Source organism: Drosophila mauritiana, chromosome 2L (genome assembly GCF_004382145.1).
Source record: "Drosophila mauritiana strain mau12 chromosome 2L, ASM438214v1, whole genome shotgun sequence".
Lineage (NCBI taxonomy): Eukaryota > Metazoa > Arthropoda > Insecta > Diptera > Drosophilidae > Drosophila > Drosophila mauritiana.
The window spans coordinates 12,669,296-12,685,527 of NC_046667.1; the positions used below are offsets into that span (position 1 = coordinate 12,669,296).

The following is a 16,232-nucleotide window of genomic DNA, read 5'->3' on the forward strand; positions in this document are numbered from 1 at the left end:
CGTTCCCAGGGCTGATAGAAATTTGCAATGAATCGCAGGCAGATCCTCATGCCACGTGCACTGCTGCCTTATTATGCAAATGCTGCGACTCGAGATGCGCTCTCGCCTGCCAACGTCATCGATTTATAAGTTATGCAAAGAGCGGGAGCCAGAACTCACATACCTACCCTCTGGCCCTGGCGTGTCCTTCGCATCCTTCGCATCTCGGAAACATAGAGGCTTTCGCTGTTCGACTTCTATGTTAGCATGGCTTTACGTTGTAGTTGCCACTTTTGCTGACTGCAATCTGAAAATTTAGCTAAATCAAGCTGAGTGCAGCGACACTGAAAAAAACTATCATGGACTCAATTTATTAGTTATATATTCTTAAATATTATATTATATATTCTCAACATTTACAATTAGCACATTCATTTTCCTCTTTAAATAAATCCGCCATTAAGGAGAATCCAGCTAAAGAAATCTGATAATTGCTGCATATTGTACTATTTACTTAATGTTAAAAAAGTATAGCATAAAAACAATCTGATCAGGTTAATCTTAACTTTTTCGCTGCTCCATTCTCATTGATTACTACCGCACAAAAAGTGGGGAAAACGTGGAATCCTAACTAGATGTACGGAAGAAAGAATAATGGATAAAATACAAAGGGGCAGGGCAGCAAAAACTTAAATCATTGGCAAATACCTTTTTACGTTGCGGATTTTAATCAAAGTTTTTGCCAGCGCTGTGAGTTTCTTTTTTTACTTAAATTGGTAATAAAAAAAACTACGATAAATAAACATTTTAAAATAATTGCTAACAGCGTGTTGTTGCGCTTTAGTGAACTTATTAGTCGACCCTCGCTCCGGCCAATGTCCCCATTTGATTAATTTAAAACTGCATTTCTGGACATTTAAAAGGGAAACTAATAGCTTGTATAATTAATTGATTGCCATTTTTATTGAGGGCATTTAACACCATGAAAAGCCAGGTTTAGGATGGTTTTGTATTTAAGCTATATATTCCTTGTTTAAACATGATCACTATGTAAGCATATTTTTTATGAGTTAATAAATATTGTGTTCTGTAGAACTTAAAAAGTTCTTATTCATTTTGATCAAGTTTTTGACATATTTATGTACATATGCAGTTTGATTTATACCGATTGATCATCAATGACTTAATAAATGGATTCATACAACTTCGAAAAGAGCTCGTTTACTCCCAAAACTTCAGAATCAACCCACGAACTTCGTCGAGCCAGTGTGACCCCATCCGCTCTTTAGCTCGCTCTCGCTCCATCTCGCTTCCGCACATCGATTGACGAAAGCTTCGCTCGCACTCGATATCAGCTCACAACTTCGGTTGCAAGCTCGCCGCGGAAAGCTCGCGATCACACGGGTCGAAATCGAAATCGAATTGCGGTAGGGAGCTTTTCGAAGTGCGAGCGTCGACGTTTTATTTCTGCGGCTCAGTCGGTTTTAGTTCGTTCTGTTGGAGAAAAGCAGCAATCACACGTTCGCAAGGTGAACGCGAAGACACAGCAAAGTAAGCCCCCCAACACCACACACACCCACCCCCCCAAAGCAAATAATTAACTATAAATAATGGTTGGAAATCGGTTCTGAGCGATTTAAACAATTAGCGAAAGAAAGCGGCATTGAAATCCGCCTTGAATTCGCCCCGAAAAGTGACGAAGCAGCGATCAAAGCGCAGAGCGAAAACACGCACACAGACTGCAAGTGTGTTAGATAATAAGTGCAGCACAAGTCCACACTTGAGTAAAATAATCCCAGAAAAAGCCGAGTAACAATTAGTTTTCGAAGGAGCTTAAAAAAGTGCGGTATGAAAACGTGAAAATTTGCGCGTGGAAAATTATTTTGCCTTGTCAGCTGACCCCCTTCCCCGTGTTCGCTCCATCCCTGTCGCACCGCGGGTCTTGTGATCGCCGCCGCTCTTGCGCTCGCTTGCTCTCCCATTTCGAAACTCGAAACAGAAGTGGGAGTTATTCGTATTCCGATAATGAAAAACCAATATGGAGAACGAGCGACGTAAAAAGGCGGCCCAATAATTTTTACCATTTCCCTTACCCACTTTTTTTTCATTTGTCAGCTGACGGCAATGACAGTAGTCTTGTGATCAACGTCAAAAGCAATTGTCAAATATTCGAACTCGAATGGAGAGCGAGAGAGCCAGAGCGGAGAGTTGCTCTCCCACTCCACCCTCTCTTGTTTTTCTTTGCTGATAAATATGAAAACCCGCATATTTTGAAAAACATGCATTTCATTTACATTCCTCCGTTGAATTTGTTAACCTGTGCGTGTGTTTTCACAGCTATTATTTTATTTATTTAGCGATTAGTAGCGATTAATTGCTCTCTTCGAACTTTCAAAGCTCTGTCACGTGAAACGAAAGCTCTGCTTTTAAAGTTTTACGCAGCATAATCAAAGAGGGGGAGTTAAAAAATAATTAAATCAATCGAAATTAGTAGCTGCTTACCTACCATTTTATAACCTATAATCGAAAAATCGAGAGCCGTGGACTCTCCAAAAACTTAACCTGTAAATGTAGCAGATACACCTGCCCCTTGTCAGCTGACAGAGGGCTGAGCAAGAAATTAGTGATAAGAAAATGTTCACATTTATCTTCGCCCTTTTGCAGCCAGCATTTAACACTTTTCCTCTTCTATTTTCCCTTCTTTTGCAGTCGAAAAAACAGAATAAAGCAAAATGTCCAACCTTAAGCGTTTCGATGATGAGGAGCGTGAGTCCAAATATGGACGTGTCTTCGCTGTCTCCGGTCCTGGTAAGCACCCGTCTATACTGATTAACTGATTAACTCATGCTATCTAAAAGTTAATAAAAATAAGTTAATAATATCTGTAAACTGGAAACCTCACTTTTATGAATAGTCTAGAACTTACACTTCTGTGTTTTGGTTTAATTTTTCAAAATTAAATGTTAATAAATTTAATAATGTATTAATTACTTGTTTCTTTGAACTTTTTTCTATAATTCTACATTCCTAAACATCATTGAGTATCATTAATAGTAAAAAGTTGTAAATGAAAATGATGAAGGCCGAAAAGGTTTCATCTTGGCTGAGTTAGAAAAAACTTAATGAATGAAATATAGCCCCTCTAACCCAACCAACCGCTTCATTCCAGTCGTCACCGCCGAGGCCATGTCTGGATCAGCTATGTACGAGTTGGTCCGCGTCGGCTACTACGAGCTGGTGGGCGAGATCATCCGTCTGGAGGGTGACATGGCCACCATCCAGGTGTACGAGGAGACCTCTGGCGTGACTGTCGGCGATCCGGTGCTGCGTACCGGCAAGCCCCTTTCCGTGGAGCTGGGACCCGGTATCATGGGCAGCATCTTTGACGGTATCCAGCGTCCCCTGAAGGACATTAACGAGCTGACCGAGTCCATCTACATCCCCAAGGGTGTGAACGTGCCCAGTTTGTCGCGCGTGGCCAGCTGGGAGTTCAACCCCCTGAACGTCAAGGTCGGCTCCCACATCACCGGAGGTGACCTGTACGGTCTGGTGCATGAGAACACCCTGGTCAAGCACAAGATGATTGTGAACCCCCGCGCCAAGGGAACAGTGCGTTACATCGCCCCCTCCGGCAACTACAAGGTCGACGATGTCGTCCTGGAGACCGAGTTCGATGGAGAGATCACCAAGCACACCATGTTGCAGGTGTGGCCAGTGCGTCAGCCACGTCCCGTGACCGAGAAGCTGCCGGCCAACCACCCCCTGCTCACCGGACAGCGTGTGCTCGACTCGCTCTTCCCCTGTGTCCAGGGCGGTACCACCGCCATTCCCGGAGCTTTCGGTTGCGGCAAGACTGTGATCTCACAGGTGAGTGTCCCATAAATTAAGATATTAAGGAGCGCTGCCTCGTGTAGCCTCCATATACTCAAGTTTCGTAAAAAGACAATTCCTAATAAAACCATTACTTGCTCGCAGGCTCTGTCCAAGTACTCCAACTCCGATGTCATCATCTACGTCGGTTGCGGTGAGCGTGGTAACGAGATGTCTGAGGTACTGCGTGACTTCCCCGAGCTGTCCGTGGAGATCGACGGTGTGACCGAGTCCATCATGAAGCGTACCGCCCTTGTGGCCAACACCTCCAACATGCCTGTGGCTGCTCGTGAGGCCTCCATCTACACTGGTATCACCTTGTCCGAATACTTCCGTGATATGGGTTACAACGTGTCCATGATGGCTGATTCCACCTCCCGTTGGGCTGAGGCTCTTCGTGAAATTTCTGGTCGTCTCGCTGAGATGCCTGCCGATTCCGGCTACCCAGCCTACTTGGGAGCTCGTCTGGCCTCCTTCTACGAGCGTGCCGGTCGCGTCAAGTGCTTGGGTAACCCCGAGCGCGAGGGATCCGTGTCCATTGTCGGAGCTGTGTCTCCTCCTGGTGGTGACTTCTCCGATCCCGTGACCTCCGCCACTCTGGGTATCGTGCAGGTGTTCTGGGGTCTCGACAAGAAGCTGGCCCAGCGCAAGCACTTCCCCTCGATCAACTGGCTCATCTCCTACTCGAAGTACATGCGGGCTCTGGATGACTTCTATGACAAGAACTTCCCCGAATTCGTGCCACTGCGTACCAAGGTCAAGGAGATCCTGCAGGAGGAGGAGGATCTGTCTGAGATCGTGCAACTGGTCGGCAAGGCTTCTCTGGCCGAGACCGACAAGATCACGCTGGAGGTGGCCAAGCTGCTGAAGGACGATTTCCTGCAGCAGAACTCCTACTCCTCGTACGATCGCTTCTGCCCCTTCTACAAGACCGTGGGCATGCTGAGGAACATCATCGACTTCTACGACATGGCCCGTCACTCCGTGGAGTCTACGGCTCAGTCTGAGAACAAGATCACCTGGAACGTGATTCGTGAGGCTATGGGCAACATTATGTACCAGCTGTCGTCCATGAAGTTCAAGGTGGGTTAACACGCAGATTTATCCATTACCTAGACACTGTGTGACAACATTTTTCAATCCATTTCAGGACCCTGTTAAGGATGGTGAGGCCAAGATCAAGGCTGACTTCGAGCAGCTGCACGAGGACCTGCAGCAGGCCTTCAGGAATCTGGAGGACTAGAGACCGCGCTGGCCCTACTTTTACACTCTAATCTTATATTTGTTATATAGTTAACGTTTAAAAATGAAAGCAGTCAAAAACCATCCGAAAAAGCCTAATCAAACACCAACAATTCCGTGCTGCATTCGATGAAAAACAAAAGTCCAACAAATACCACAACTTCTTGGTGCCTGCGAGAGATGTAAACATTCCGGCCTGCGGTTAATACTTTCCCCTAACCACGCCCCCTCCGCCCCTTTGAGGGGCAACTATAGGCAACAACAACTACTACGTCCTGCTATGTACTTCCATTTACAACAACAACACCAACACACACTTGAATAAAAGTACACGGACACCGGCGCACACACACAACACATACATAAAAGACACAAATACAAATGCATGCATAAATAGTATTATTGTTTAATGAATGGAAATTCTTGTTTATTTGTGAAAAAGTCATGTTTTCTCCCTGTTTGTTTGTTAAATTTATGTAAATATTTAAAGTATGAAATATTAAATGTACGAATAAAGTGCAACAACAAATACATTTAATGTAATTGAAAGTGAATTTCCCTGGCAGCAGAATGGATATTAAAAATGTGTCACCTCGATAAAAAGATAATAAGTTAATAACTCAAAATATTTTTTTTAATTTAAAACCTTAATTGAATATAAATACTTGACTATGTGAACAAAAGTTTTAAAAAAGCTAAAATGGGAATATTTTAAAAAGCATAGTCTAAAATCCTATATAATTTGCAGTCATCATCTTAGTCATTCTATAAACTTCTGCCGCATTGATTTTATTTATTTGTCAATATTAGTATAAATTGTACCAAGTGGAAAAATTGTATATATTTAAGCCAAATGGAAAAGAAGTCCTGGGTTGCACCGCTCACCTCGTTCACCAACAGTAACGCAAGTAACGAAGACAGACCCCGCAACTCGGGATCGGTAAACCAAGATGGGAACCCAAGGTCCATGCCTCACCCAGCAGTTCCGGCTAAGAAGTGCACATGTCCCAGCTGCGCTTGCCAACGTAATGACCATACAGCCAATCCGGTACCCCCTCCGCCTCAACCACGCAAGCCCGCAGCCGAGCCGGAAAGCCCCCACGATACAGTCAATGACGAGGACAGTTTGAAGGACATGAGACGTTCGACGGACCAATCCCACAAGAGCGCTCACATCGCATTGGAGAAGAATGAGGACTCGGGTTTTGTGATCGAGCAGGTGGTTGATATGCACAAATATTCGTCGGATGAGGAAGAGGAGGAGGAGACGATGGGTCGCATTTTCGGAGTCTCCGGTCCGGTGGTCAATGCCGAGGAGATGGCCGGCGCAGCCATGTACGAGCTGGTTCGCGTCGGACACTCCCAGCTAGTTGGTGAGATCATTCGACTGGAGGGTGACATGGCCACCATTCAGGTTTACGAGGATACTTCGGGTGTGAGCGTGGGTGATCCCGTCTACCAGACGGGAAAACCGCTCTCCGTGGAATTGGGACCCGGCATCATGGGCAGCATTTTCGATGGAATCCAGCGACCATTGAGGTCCATCAGTGAACTAACCAACTCCATATACGTGCCCAAGGGCATCGATACGCCCTCGCTGCCCAGGAACATTGCGTACGAATTCACACCCGGAAAATTAAAGATCGATGCTCTGATCACCGGCGGGGACATCTACGGGTCTGTTTTCGAAAACAGCATGATGCACGATCACCGCCTGATACTACCACCCCGCTGCAAGGGTCGCATCCGCTGGTTGGCCCCGCCCGGAAACTACTGCGTGGACGAGGTCATCGTGGAGACGGAGTTCAACGACGAGGTCACGAAGCACACCATGCTCCAGGTGTGGCCCGTACGCAAGTGTCGTCCGGTGGAGGATAAGCTCCCCAGCAATTCACCACTCCTGACTGGCCAGCGCGTCCTGGACGCCTTCTTTCCATGTGTCCAGGGTGGAACCACCGCCATTCCGGGAGCGTTTGGATGTGGAAAGACCGTCATCTCGCAGGTGAGAGGGTTGATCTTATATATATTATTTTTAAAATTGTTATATTCCAATCACTTGTACCCCTAGGCCCTGTCCAAGTACTCCAACTCCGATGTCATCATCTACGTGGGCTGCGGCGAGCGCGGGAACGAAATGTCCGAGGTTCTCCGGGACTTTCCGCAGCTTGAGGTTGAGGTCAACGGCACCATGGAGTCGATTATGAAGCGGACTGCCCTGGTGGCCAATACCTCCAATATGCCGGTGGCTGCCCGAGAAGCCTCCATCTACACGGGCATCACCCTCTCGGAATACTTCCGCGACATGGGGTACCATGTGTCCATGATGGCGGACTCCACATCTCGATGGGCGGAGGCGCTGCGTGAGATCTCCGGACGTCTGGCCGAGATGCCTGCCGATGCTGGCTATCCGGCTTACTTGGGAGCTCGACTGGCCTCCTTCTACGAGAGAGCCGGACTGGTGAAGTGCCTGGGCAGTCCCGATCGTGAGGGATCCGTGTCCATTGTGGGAGCTGTGTCGCCTCCCGGTGGCGACTTCTCTGATCCCGTGACCTCCGCCACCCTGAGTATCGTTCAGGTCTTTTGGGGTCTGGACAAGAAGCTGGCCCAGAGGAAGCACTTTCCATCGGTGAACTGGCTGCAATCGTACTCCAAGTACATGCGCACTCTGGACACTTACTACGAGGAGTCCAATCCGGAGTTCACCCATCTGCGAGCCAAGGCCAAGAAGGTATTGCAGGAGGAGGATGACCTGGCGGAAATCGTCCAACTGGTGGGCAAGTCGTCGTTGAACGAGGAGGACAAGATCACTCTCGAGGTGGCCAAGATGCTGAAGGATGACTTCCTGCAGCAGAACTCGTATAGTCAATACGATGCCTACTGCCCCTTCTTCAAGACCATTGGCATGCTGAAGAACATGATGACCTTCTATGATGCGGCCATCCTGTCGGTGCAGAATACGGCTGACAATGAGGCGCGTGTAACCTGGGGCTTGATCCGGATAAAAGCCGCTCATATTCTTTACGAGCTCTCCACCATGAAGTTCATTGATCCCAAGCTGGGCGAAGCGACTGTCCTGGAGAGCATGAACAAGCTACATGACAATATCCTTTCAACTTTCCGGGAGATAGAGGATAATGTCGAGGACTATTAGAAGTTGTAAGGGTTAAGTAAAGACTTAAATTATTGTATCGATTAGTATTTTAAAAATTAAAGTGCATCATCTGTCATAGAAATGTTATAAGGAAAGATGAAATATTTGTATTTGTATGGTATAATAAATGTATATATAACAGATATACATATTTATGTACAATTGTTCGGATATTATACGAACTCTTTAGTAAAACTACGATTTAATTAAATTATAAAAGCAAAGCCAACATTAGATAATCATAATCAAAAAAGTACTTACGTTTGCATGCGAGAGGAAACCACATTGAACCGAACCGCCACCGAACAGCGATTATCGAGTAGTAATTGCAGCCAACTTATCGCAATCATTTTCCAGTTGGTGAAAAGTCATTTACCCGCCGACGCGTTTTGCTCATTAGAAGCCATAATGGTGCATCGTCTGCCTGCTCTGAAAATTTCCACCCAGCTCCCCAGCTGTGGATGCCAGCCGCAGTTAATCCTTTGCCCAACCACGGCGCGAACGCAAAGGAGATTATAAAAAATTTGGTTGATTTATAGGAAAAGTTTGTTAATGCGCCAAAAGCGGCCACGCCCCGACAAAACGGGAAAACGGACCGAATTTCCCAGCTCACACCTCTGGCAGCCGCAATCGGAAAAGCAAACGTCAAGGCCCTGTGAAGGGCTTTTTTCCGCAGCAAGGGAGCGAGAGATCGATTTCGATTCAATTAGTGGAAATTAAATGTAAGTATATATGTACAAGTCGCCACCACGCTCGCTGCAACGCCACCCCCCGCTCCCTGCCCACCGACCCCTTGTGCCACCCACTCGGTGGATTGCGATGATTACATTTCCGCAGTCCGCCCGACCCCGCCCACTATGGCAAACCAAGTCAGCCATAAAATGAGCGCCCAGCAAAAGAAGCAAGCCAAAAAATCAGAATCAGTTCAATTGCAAATTGAAAATCCCCTTACAACTTCCGTTTCCGCTATGCGAGGGGCCCTCACTGAGAGAAAAGTGCACTCGAAAAAAAGGGGGGAACTAATTCTTTTCTATGTAAATTGAAACACATCAACAAATTAATTCGTAATATAATTTTTAAGAAGTTAATAAATAAGGCATGTATTTTAATCATTTCTCTCTTATATTTCTCATATGTTTATGTAAATTAAATGAGAATTTACTTTTTCGTGTGTGTGTCTGCCTCTTGCAGACGTGTGCGTATGTGTGCGAGAGAGAGAGTGTTCGGTAGAGTGCAAGTGTATGTGTGGGAGTCTGGCTGCCATGACAAACGTGGCGTATGAGCAATGCGCGCTAATTGGCTGCCATTCGATGCTCGCTCCGTTCCGTTCCGTTTCGTTGGCATCGCTCTGGATCTCAGAGCAGGCGAGTATCCTTGCTCCACATCCCGACATCCTGCTCCCTGCCGCCTGCCATCCTCGAGTCCCTGAACCATTTGCCATTTGCGAGTAGCGAGCTGAAAGCTGCTTGGGCTCAGCTTGGGATTGCGTTGCTGATGGCGGAGTTTCACAGGACCAGAGTACTGAGTATGATGGGGCCGGGCTTCCTGGGGACTTATTGCATAATTTGAAGGGGTTAAGCCATTGAGCTTTAATGCAAAATTTCAATTGAACGTCAAACAGTCAATTCGCTTTAGCGGCGATAATCGTAAAAGGATAATGGCGCTAAAAGCGCATAAAAAGGCAGCAGTCAGGCGGCAAGGACTTCTGAAAGCCACCCCCCCACCTCCCTTCACTCCTTTCCCAGCGTGAGTGTGAGTGTGTGACTGTGTGGTATGTGTATGTGTGGGGGTGAGTGTCTTTTTTCCTTTTTCCGTCTGCTGCTTGGCCTAAGTGTGCACTCAATTAAAGGATTTCTTTTCGGGACAGAGGCTAACGGCCAAACAATATTGGAATGGTTAGATAAGCCCGGCGCCCACTCGCTACCCTTTGCCAGATATTTGCCCCTCTCGACATTTTTAAGCCGATCTGTGCAGTATCAGACTGGGCAAATACAAAAAAGCAGGCTTTGGAAATTCGAGTAAATGCCATAAATAGGAACGTCTAAATATGGGCTTATTTAAAGCGCCATTTAAATTTGAGCTACAGATTGCTTAAAATTAAAGCTCGGAATGCTAAAAACTAATATTGAATTAAGGTTTAAGAAACCTACTTTTACGTTTTATCTGCTTATGGCTAAAATATCCAATCTTATCTCTTAATAAACTTATAAAAATGTACCTACCATATATGCAAATAGAATATTTTATTATCAATTAATTGATTTATCGCAATTTTCTATAAACAAAAAGCATTTATCGCTTTATTAATAGATACGAGCTTAATTACTTAATGACGTTGCACTTGCTATTAAAATCGCTTACGTAACTAATCTAATCAAAAGCTCTTGATACTCATTAGCCCAAATAAACAAGCTAATAGATAGATCCAATGGGCTTTTAACAGATTATGCATTCCTCCATAATCTCAATTTACATGTTCACTGAACAATTAAAATTCAGTAAAAATACGTCGACCTAGACATCGCAGGATCGTTCAACTCCTGGGACTTCTTTCGTGATATCCTATCTGTTAATTTAAGGTCTCAGCGCCCAATCCTTAACCCATGCCCCCAACTCACCGCAATCGCTGACAAGTTTAACCCGAATGGGAAGCGTGTGCCGAGGCCAAGGACATGTTTCGCTGCTGGTTATTGTTGTTTCTGGTTGTTGTTGCTTGGCCGCAGGGCCAAAAGGATATCATAAGCACATAAGATGATGAAGTTGGAAATGCTGTGGAAACCCCGGTCTGAGTGGAAAACCAGGGCGCCACAAGGACATGAACAAATGGCAAAAAAGGGGGCGTGGGAACACGGATGAGGGCAACTTAATTTGCAACTTATACGCAAAATCCTTTTGATTTTGTTATGTCGCCGCTTAAAGGTCTTCAGTGTCCCCTGGTATATCCTTTCCGCTGTGTGTGTGTGTGTGTGTGTGAGTCTCCCCGGCTAGCCTGCAGTTATTTACCAAACTTAAGGGTGCAACCTTTTCGCCTGGTTTTCCACGTTCTTTTCGGTTGTTCTTCGGTTTCGGCTTGGCCAAGTTTACATTTTCGTTGGAAAAAAGGTCCGCTGATCATTGTCCTTTTTGGCCCTAACCATACACACACACACACATAGGCGAAGACATATCGGGCTGCTGTTTAAGGGAATTTAAATTAAGCCTATGCAAATTCGCCTCGGGATGCTTTTCTTTCTTCAGCGCCTGTTTTTCTTGATTTTTTAAGGGAGATTGAACCACCAACTGCTGGCTGTATTAACGCCGCATTATGGCTGCAGTCACGCCCTTTTTTGGACTCGCCCATTTATCACAGTAAACCAATAAATAAGAACATCAAAATATGAAATGATTGTTATTCAAATACGTATATAGTTTTTTTATTTTTTTAACTATTATATTATTTTATTAAGCGTTGAAACCATACATTCTAAATAGCATCTTAACAACATATATAAAAACAAATCTTAATGATTAACTAACAAATCAGTGCTAAGATAGTTCTTTCTATCTTTCTGTCTAAGAACAATATATTACATATAAAACAAAATTTAAACTTAACCTTTGAAAGTAAAGTATTTGGATGTTAAAAGCGTGTCCCTTCGCCTTGACCAGTTTATTGGGTTTCCACTGTGCGCACACATGAATCAGCGCCTTAATGTATGCTCTGAAAAATGCTATGAAAAAGTTTTTGCCATAAAAATTTGCTCGCTTCTTGGAGCTTTACAGACAGATGGAAGGGGGAGCGGAAATGGAGAGGGTGACTGGGGTTGGGGCCGGGAAACTGGGGGAAAGTCCTCTGCCACTTGCTGCGGCGTGTCGCCTGTCACACAACAACTGCCCTATCACTCACTTTCCCCCACTTTCCCTCACCGCTGCTCCGCAGATAATGAAATTGTTGCGAGCGCAGAGAGAAAAAGAAACTTTTCGCTGTGTTCTGTGTTCATCAGGCGAAGGCAGGCAAACATTTTAAATACAAAAGGATATGTGTGGGCCAGGACGAGGAGTCCTTTTACAGTGACATTGATGAAACGCTTGAAATTTACTGCGCTACGACCTCCTCCACGCCTTGTTTCGCTTTAAAATAAAGTAAAACGCACTCAAACAAAATCTACAAAAATTTATCTATGTACTATATGCATTTAATAATAGATAAAATGAAAAAAAAGTAATTATGCCTAATTAATAGACATTTTGTTAAATAATGATTTCTTAATCTGTTTCTACGAATACTTCAATGATGAAAATTGTTTTGCTCAGTGTAAAGAAACCACTCTTTATGTCCTTTTTTAAACTTTGTGGTTTCCTCGCATCCTGGTCCTTGCTCTGGTCCTGATTCTGTTTCTGCTTGCTGGCATTGTTGTGCTTACTTATCCCTGTCGAAAAATTGCCGAAACTTGGTGAAGCGCGTCCTTGAGGTTGTGAAAAACGAGAGGAGCATGGGAGGCTGACTGAATGAAGGAGGGAATGAATGAAAGGGAGCTCTCCAGCTCGTAGTCAGTGCATTTAGTCAAAAGTGATTGAAAAGGCATTTTGTTATAATGCCAACTTAATGACAACGAAATTACACCAAAAGCCAAGCCAAGGGAGCGGCAACAACAATCGCTGCTAAGCAAAATGAGTTTCCAAATACTTTGAGTCCGAAACTTTGTCTCCGCCACGCATAGAGCGCCCCAAAATACAACAATTTCCCGCCATTTTCCCCTAGCTGCTATTTTTAATAGAGTGTATGTGTGTGTGTGTGTGGGTGTCCGCGCTTTCCCGACCGCTTTTCCGGCCCGCCTTTTCCCCAAACACTCAGCTGGCCTGTCATGCTAGCAAAGCGTTTTAATTGTTTGTCGTGGCCATAGATTTCCCAGAATGTTTAAGTAATCGAATCAAGGCTGAAATCTTCTTTAAGATTAACTCGGTGCTGAAACTGATTGCAAAACTTTCGCCAACGGCTGCTAGACAGATAGAACTGAAGCTGAAGTCGGGATAATTAAATTGGTGGGGGAATTAAATGCGCGAAAACTTGGCTTAGCTTAAAGAGGAGAATATTTATTTCACTATATATATTCACTATATTTACATTATTCTTCAGACAGTTTTTTTCATAATAGTATCTTATTAAACCCATTAGTTATGGCGCTTTGAAAAAATGTACTCATAAATCCACATAATTCACTTAATTAAAATCAATATTCTCGATTCCTTGACTCTTCCATTTCATTTTTTTTAGTTTGCACAGCTTATCGCTTGATTCCCAATTCCTGTGCAAATCGAATAGGTATTTCCTGCTGCTTGCACTTCATGGGCTCGATGAACTGAGAAATCCGGAAAATTTTGTGCCTTTCATTGTCAGGCTCTGTGTTAAAAGGGCAAAAGAGTTTCAATTATTCACATTGAATAAAACGCATCAGAGCGCACACACACACGCACGCATTCGCACAGATCTGCAGAAATTTTTGAGTGCAAATATGGTAGTTTCAGATGGTGTTATATTAACTTTAACATGGTGAAATTTATATAAATTTGATTAATGAAATTTACATGAATTTATATAATTGCATTTAGAATATTCTTCAGGTCAAAAAATATCTTCTTTCCTAATGTTTTTGTTCAATAGGACAACGTTTACATTAAAAATAAATTACATACTTAAAATTTCACTTCTTTTCAAGAATCTGTGTAAAATTATATTTAATTTATTTATATTTATATTTAGTTTAAGTGTGATACTTAACTTTATTGCTATTATTTTCACCGCTGCTGTATACGCCACACACACAAGCGCAGAGATTTCTGAGAACCAGAGAACTGCAGCAAGCCACTGGCAATCTAAGTGCGCTCGTTAAACACTGGGTGTCTAGGCACCCGGGTGTCCAGCTCTCTGTCCCGCTCACTGTCCCGCTCTCTGTCTGTATTCTCCGTTATGAGTGAAGAGTGCGATCGGCACCCGCAACGCAGTGTGGCGTATTGATTCGGTTGCCTGCACATGCAGATTTTGACTGGTTGTTTGTAAGCACCCACGATGTGAGTGGTGAGTGGCACACGCACTCAAAATTGTGTAGTTGAAATGCCACCCTTGCAGTTCTCTGCTGTGAACTCCCTGCTAAACTGGCATCTGCATCTGGAGTTGGACTTGGAGCACGTAGCCGAAAAGTATGCTATTGAAATATTTATGCATGCTCGCCTTGCTCGTTTTCTTTGTTTGCATCCGTCTACTTTGCATTCTTTCTGTGCCTGTGTGAGTGTGAATGTGTGTGGTAGAGAGAGAGAGAGAGGTGAGTGTGTGAGTGCAGGCGCAAGTGTGTGTGCGGCTGATTAAGCATTTGACATACATATTTGCCTGCTGCAGCGACGAGTTCAAAGCGCATTAGGCATGCAAAACAAACACGTGCCGACACACAACACACTCTATCTGCCTCTTTCTTAGACACACACTAATGCAGAGGCGTGTTTTTAGGGGGTTCTAACTGAATTTTAATCATTGTCTTAATTATATTTTTAGCAAGGTATTTTTTAAATTCTATTATTTAAGATTTTATTATATATTTCCGCATTCAAGTGTTTCGTATTTGCAAAAGACAAATAAGAATCTTGTAATTCTGATTATGAAATGTAACTCACTTTTAATCTTAATTATTTGTTAACTATGTTAACTGCATTTTGAAAAATATTAAATGCTTGATTTTACAAGCTTTCTATAAACAATCAGTTAACTTGAGGGGAGTTTAAACCCCTTGAATCCCCACCATTGATCGCTGCACATTTCACTGGCCTATGTGCCGCATTTTCCTATTAGCAGCCAGCCAGTCGAGCAATTCGCAACAAAATATGCAAATGCAGCCAAGCGAGTGAGCCCAACCCCCCTGCCAACCGGAGATCCCTTTGACGCCGCCCTCCTTTTTTTGGGTTCCCTGAAATCTGTCTTTGGCCGGCATTTGGTGCATTGTTTTTCTGTCTGTTTGTTTGTTGTCGCCTGAATGGTTTCTAGCCGAACATTTGCCAGACAAATTTGCAGCACGTGATGCTACAAATAACAATATTAAATAACTCTGTCAAAGGGTGTGTTTGGCCAAAGTGAAACTGGGGGGAGCACACTCAAAAATTTGTAATCACATGATTTCATTTCCCAATGAAATAAATAATTTAATAAATTTTAAGCCTAAGTGTGGAGTTACAAAACTGACTTTTCTTATCTGACTGCAACCAGCGCAAGAAATCAAAAACTGGAAAACTCTGTATTAATTTGCATATTTCGAATCATTAAGTCAACTTTTATACTCATGTTGAACTGAAAGCAATTGCTCCCCAAGTTACTATATATTTTTGCCAAACTTGTCGCACTAATAAGACCCATTGAAACCACTTTTTTGGCAGCTACTCACTCGATCCACCATTTTCCCCATTGTTTCAATTATTCCTGCCTTATCTCAGTGAGTTCAGACCCGGAGAGTCCGGGGAGCAGCAAGGACTTTAAGGAGTCGGGTCTGAAGGACAAGAGAACTGTTATGTTAGCTTTTAATTGAATTTTGAAACCGCATAACTGAAATCGCAAAGCCAGCAGCCAAATCTTGACCTCCGCCTCGATTTCCCACTTCCATTCGACAGGCAATAAAAGTGTTGTAAAAATTTCGCCAAAAGTAATTTGCGCTAAGCAAGTTGGTTGCTTCAATCGGGCTATTATCGAAGCTTTATTACCCTCTATAGGGATATTAAAAATATCAAATTGATATTATCAATATCAAGAAGATATGTGTTAAAAGTACATAAATTTATATGATTAAATTTTGTTTTAAATATTTATTTTATGAGAATTCAAACTATGTATATGCTGTCCCCTCCAATAGTTTGGCACCCCTTTTGCAGCCTTAGTTTTTGGCGGAAATCCACCCGGCGGATTACAGGCGATTGCCACTTGGCGATAGCACTGCCAACAGCTCGACCGAGGTCCCCATCCTTCGGATGGTAT

The 16,232-nt window shown here is 43.8% G+C and overlaps 2 protein-coding genes across 2 annotated transcripts; both read left to right on the forward strand.

Moving 5' to 3' along the window:
• The first annotated feature begins 1,424 nt into the window (after positions 1-1,424).
• On the forward strand, positions 1,425-5,624 carry LOC117139577 (V-type proton ATPase catalytic subunit A). Its single transcript, XM_033301989.1, has 5 exons — positions 1,425-1,530; positions 2,689-2,787; positions 3,149-3,846; positions 3,955-4,932; positions 5,000-5,624. Exons 2-5 carry the CDS (start codon positions 2,712-2,714, stop codon positions 5,090-5,092), a joined length of 1,845 nt encoding a protein of 614 aa, XP_033157880.1. The 5' UTR covers positions 1,425-1,530; positions 2,689-2,711; the 3' UTR covers positions 5,093-5,624.
• A 217-nt stretch (positions 5,625-5,841) lies between these two features.
• Positions 5,842-8,361, forward strand: LOC117139570 (V-type proton ATPase catalytic subunit A). The gene is made up of 2 exons (XM_033301977.1): positions 5,842-7,093; positions 7,160-8,361. Exons 1-2 carry the CDS (start codon positions 5,945-5,947, stop codon positions 8,240-8,242), a joined length of 2,232 nt encoding a protein of 743 aa, XP_033157868.1. The 5' UTR covers positions 5,842-5,944; the 3' UTR covers positions 8,243-8,361.
• The last annotated feature ends 7,871 nt before the right edge of the window (positions 8,362-16,232 follow it).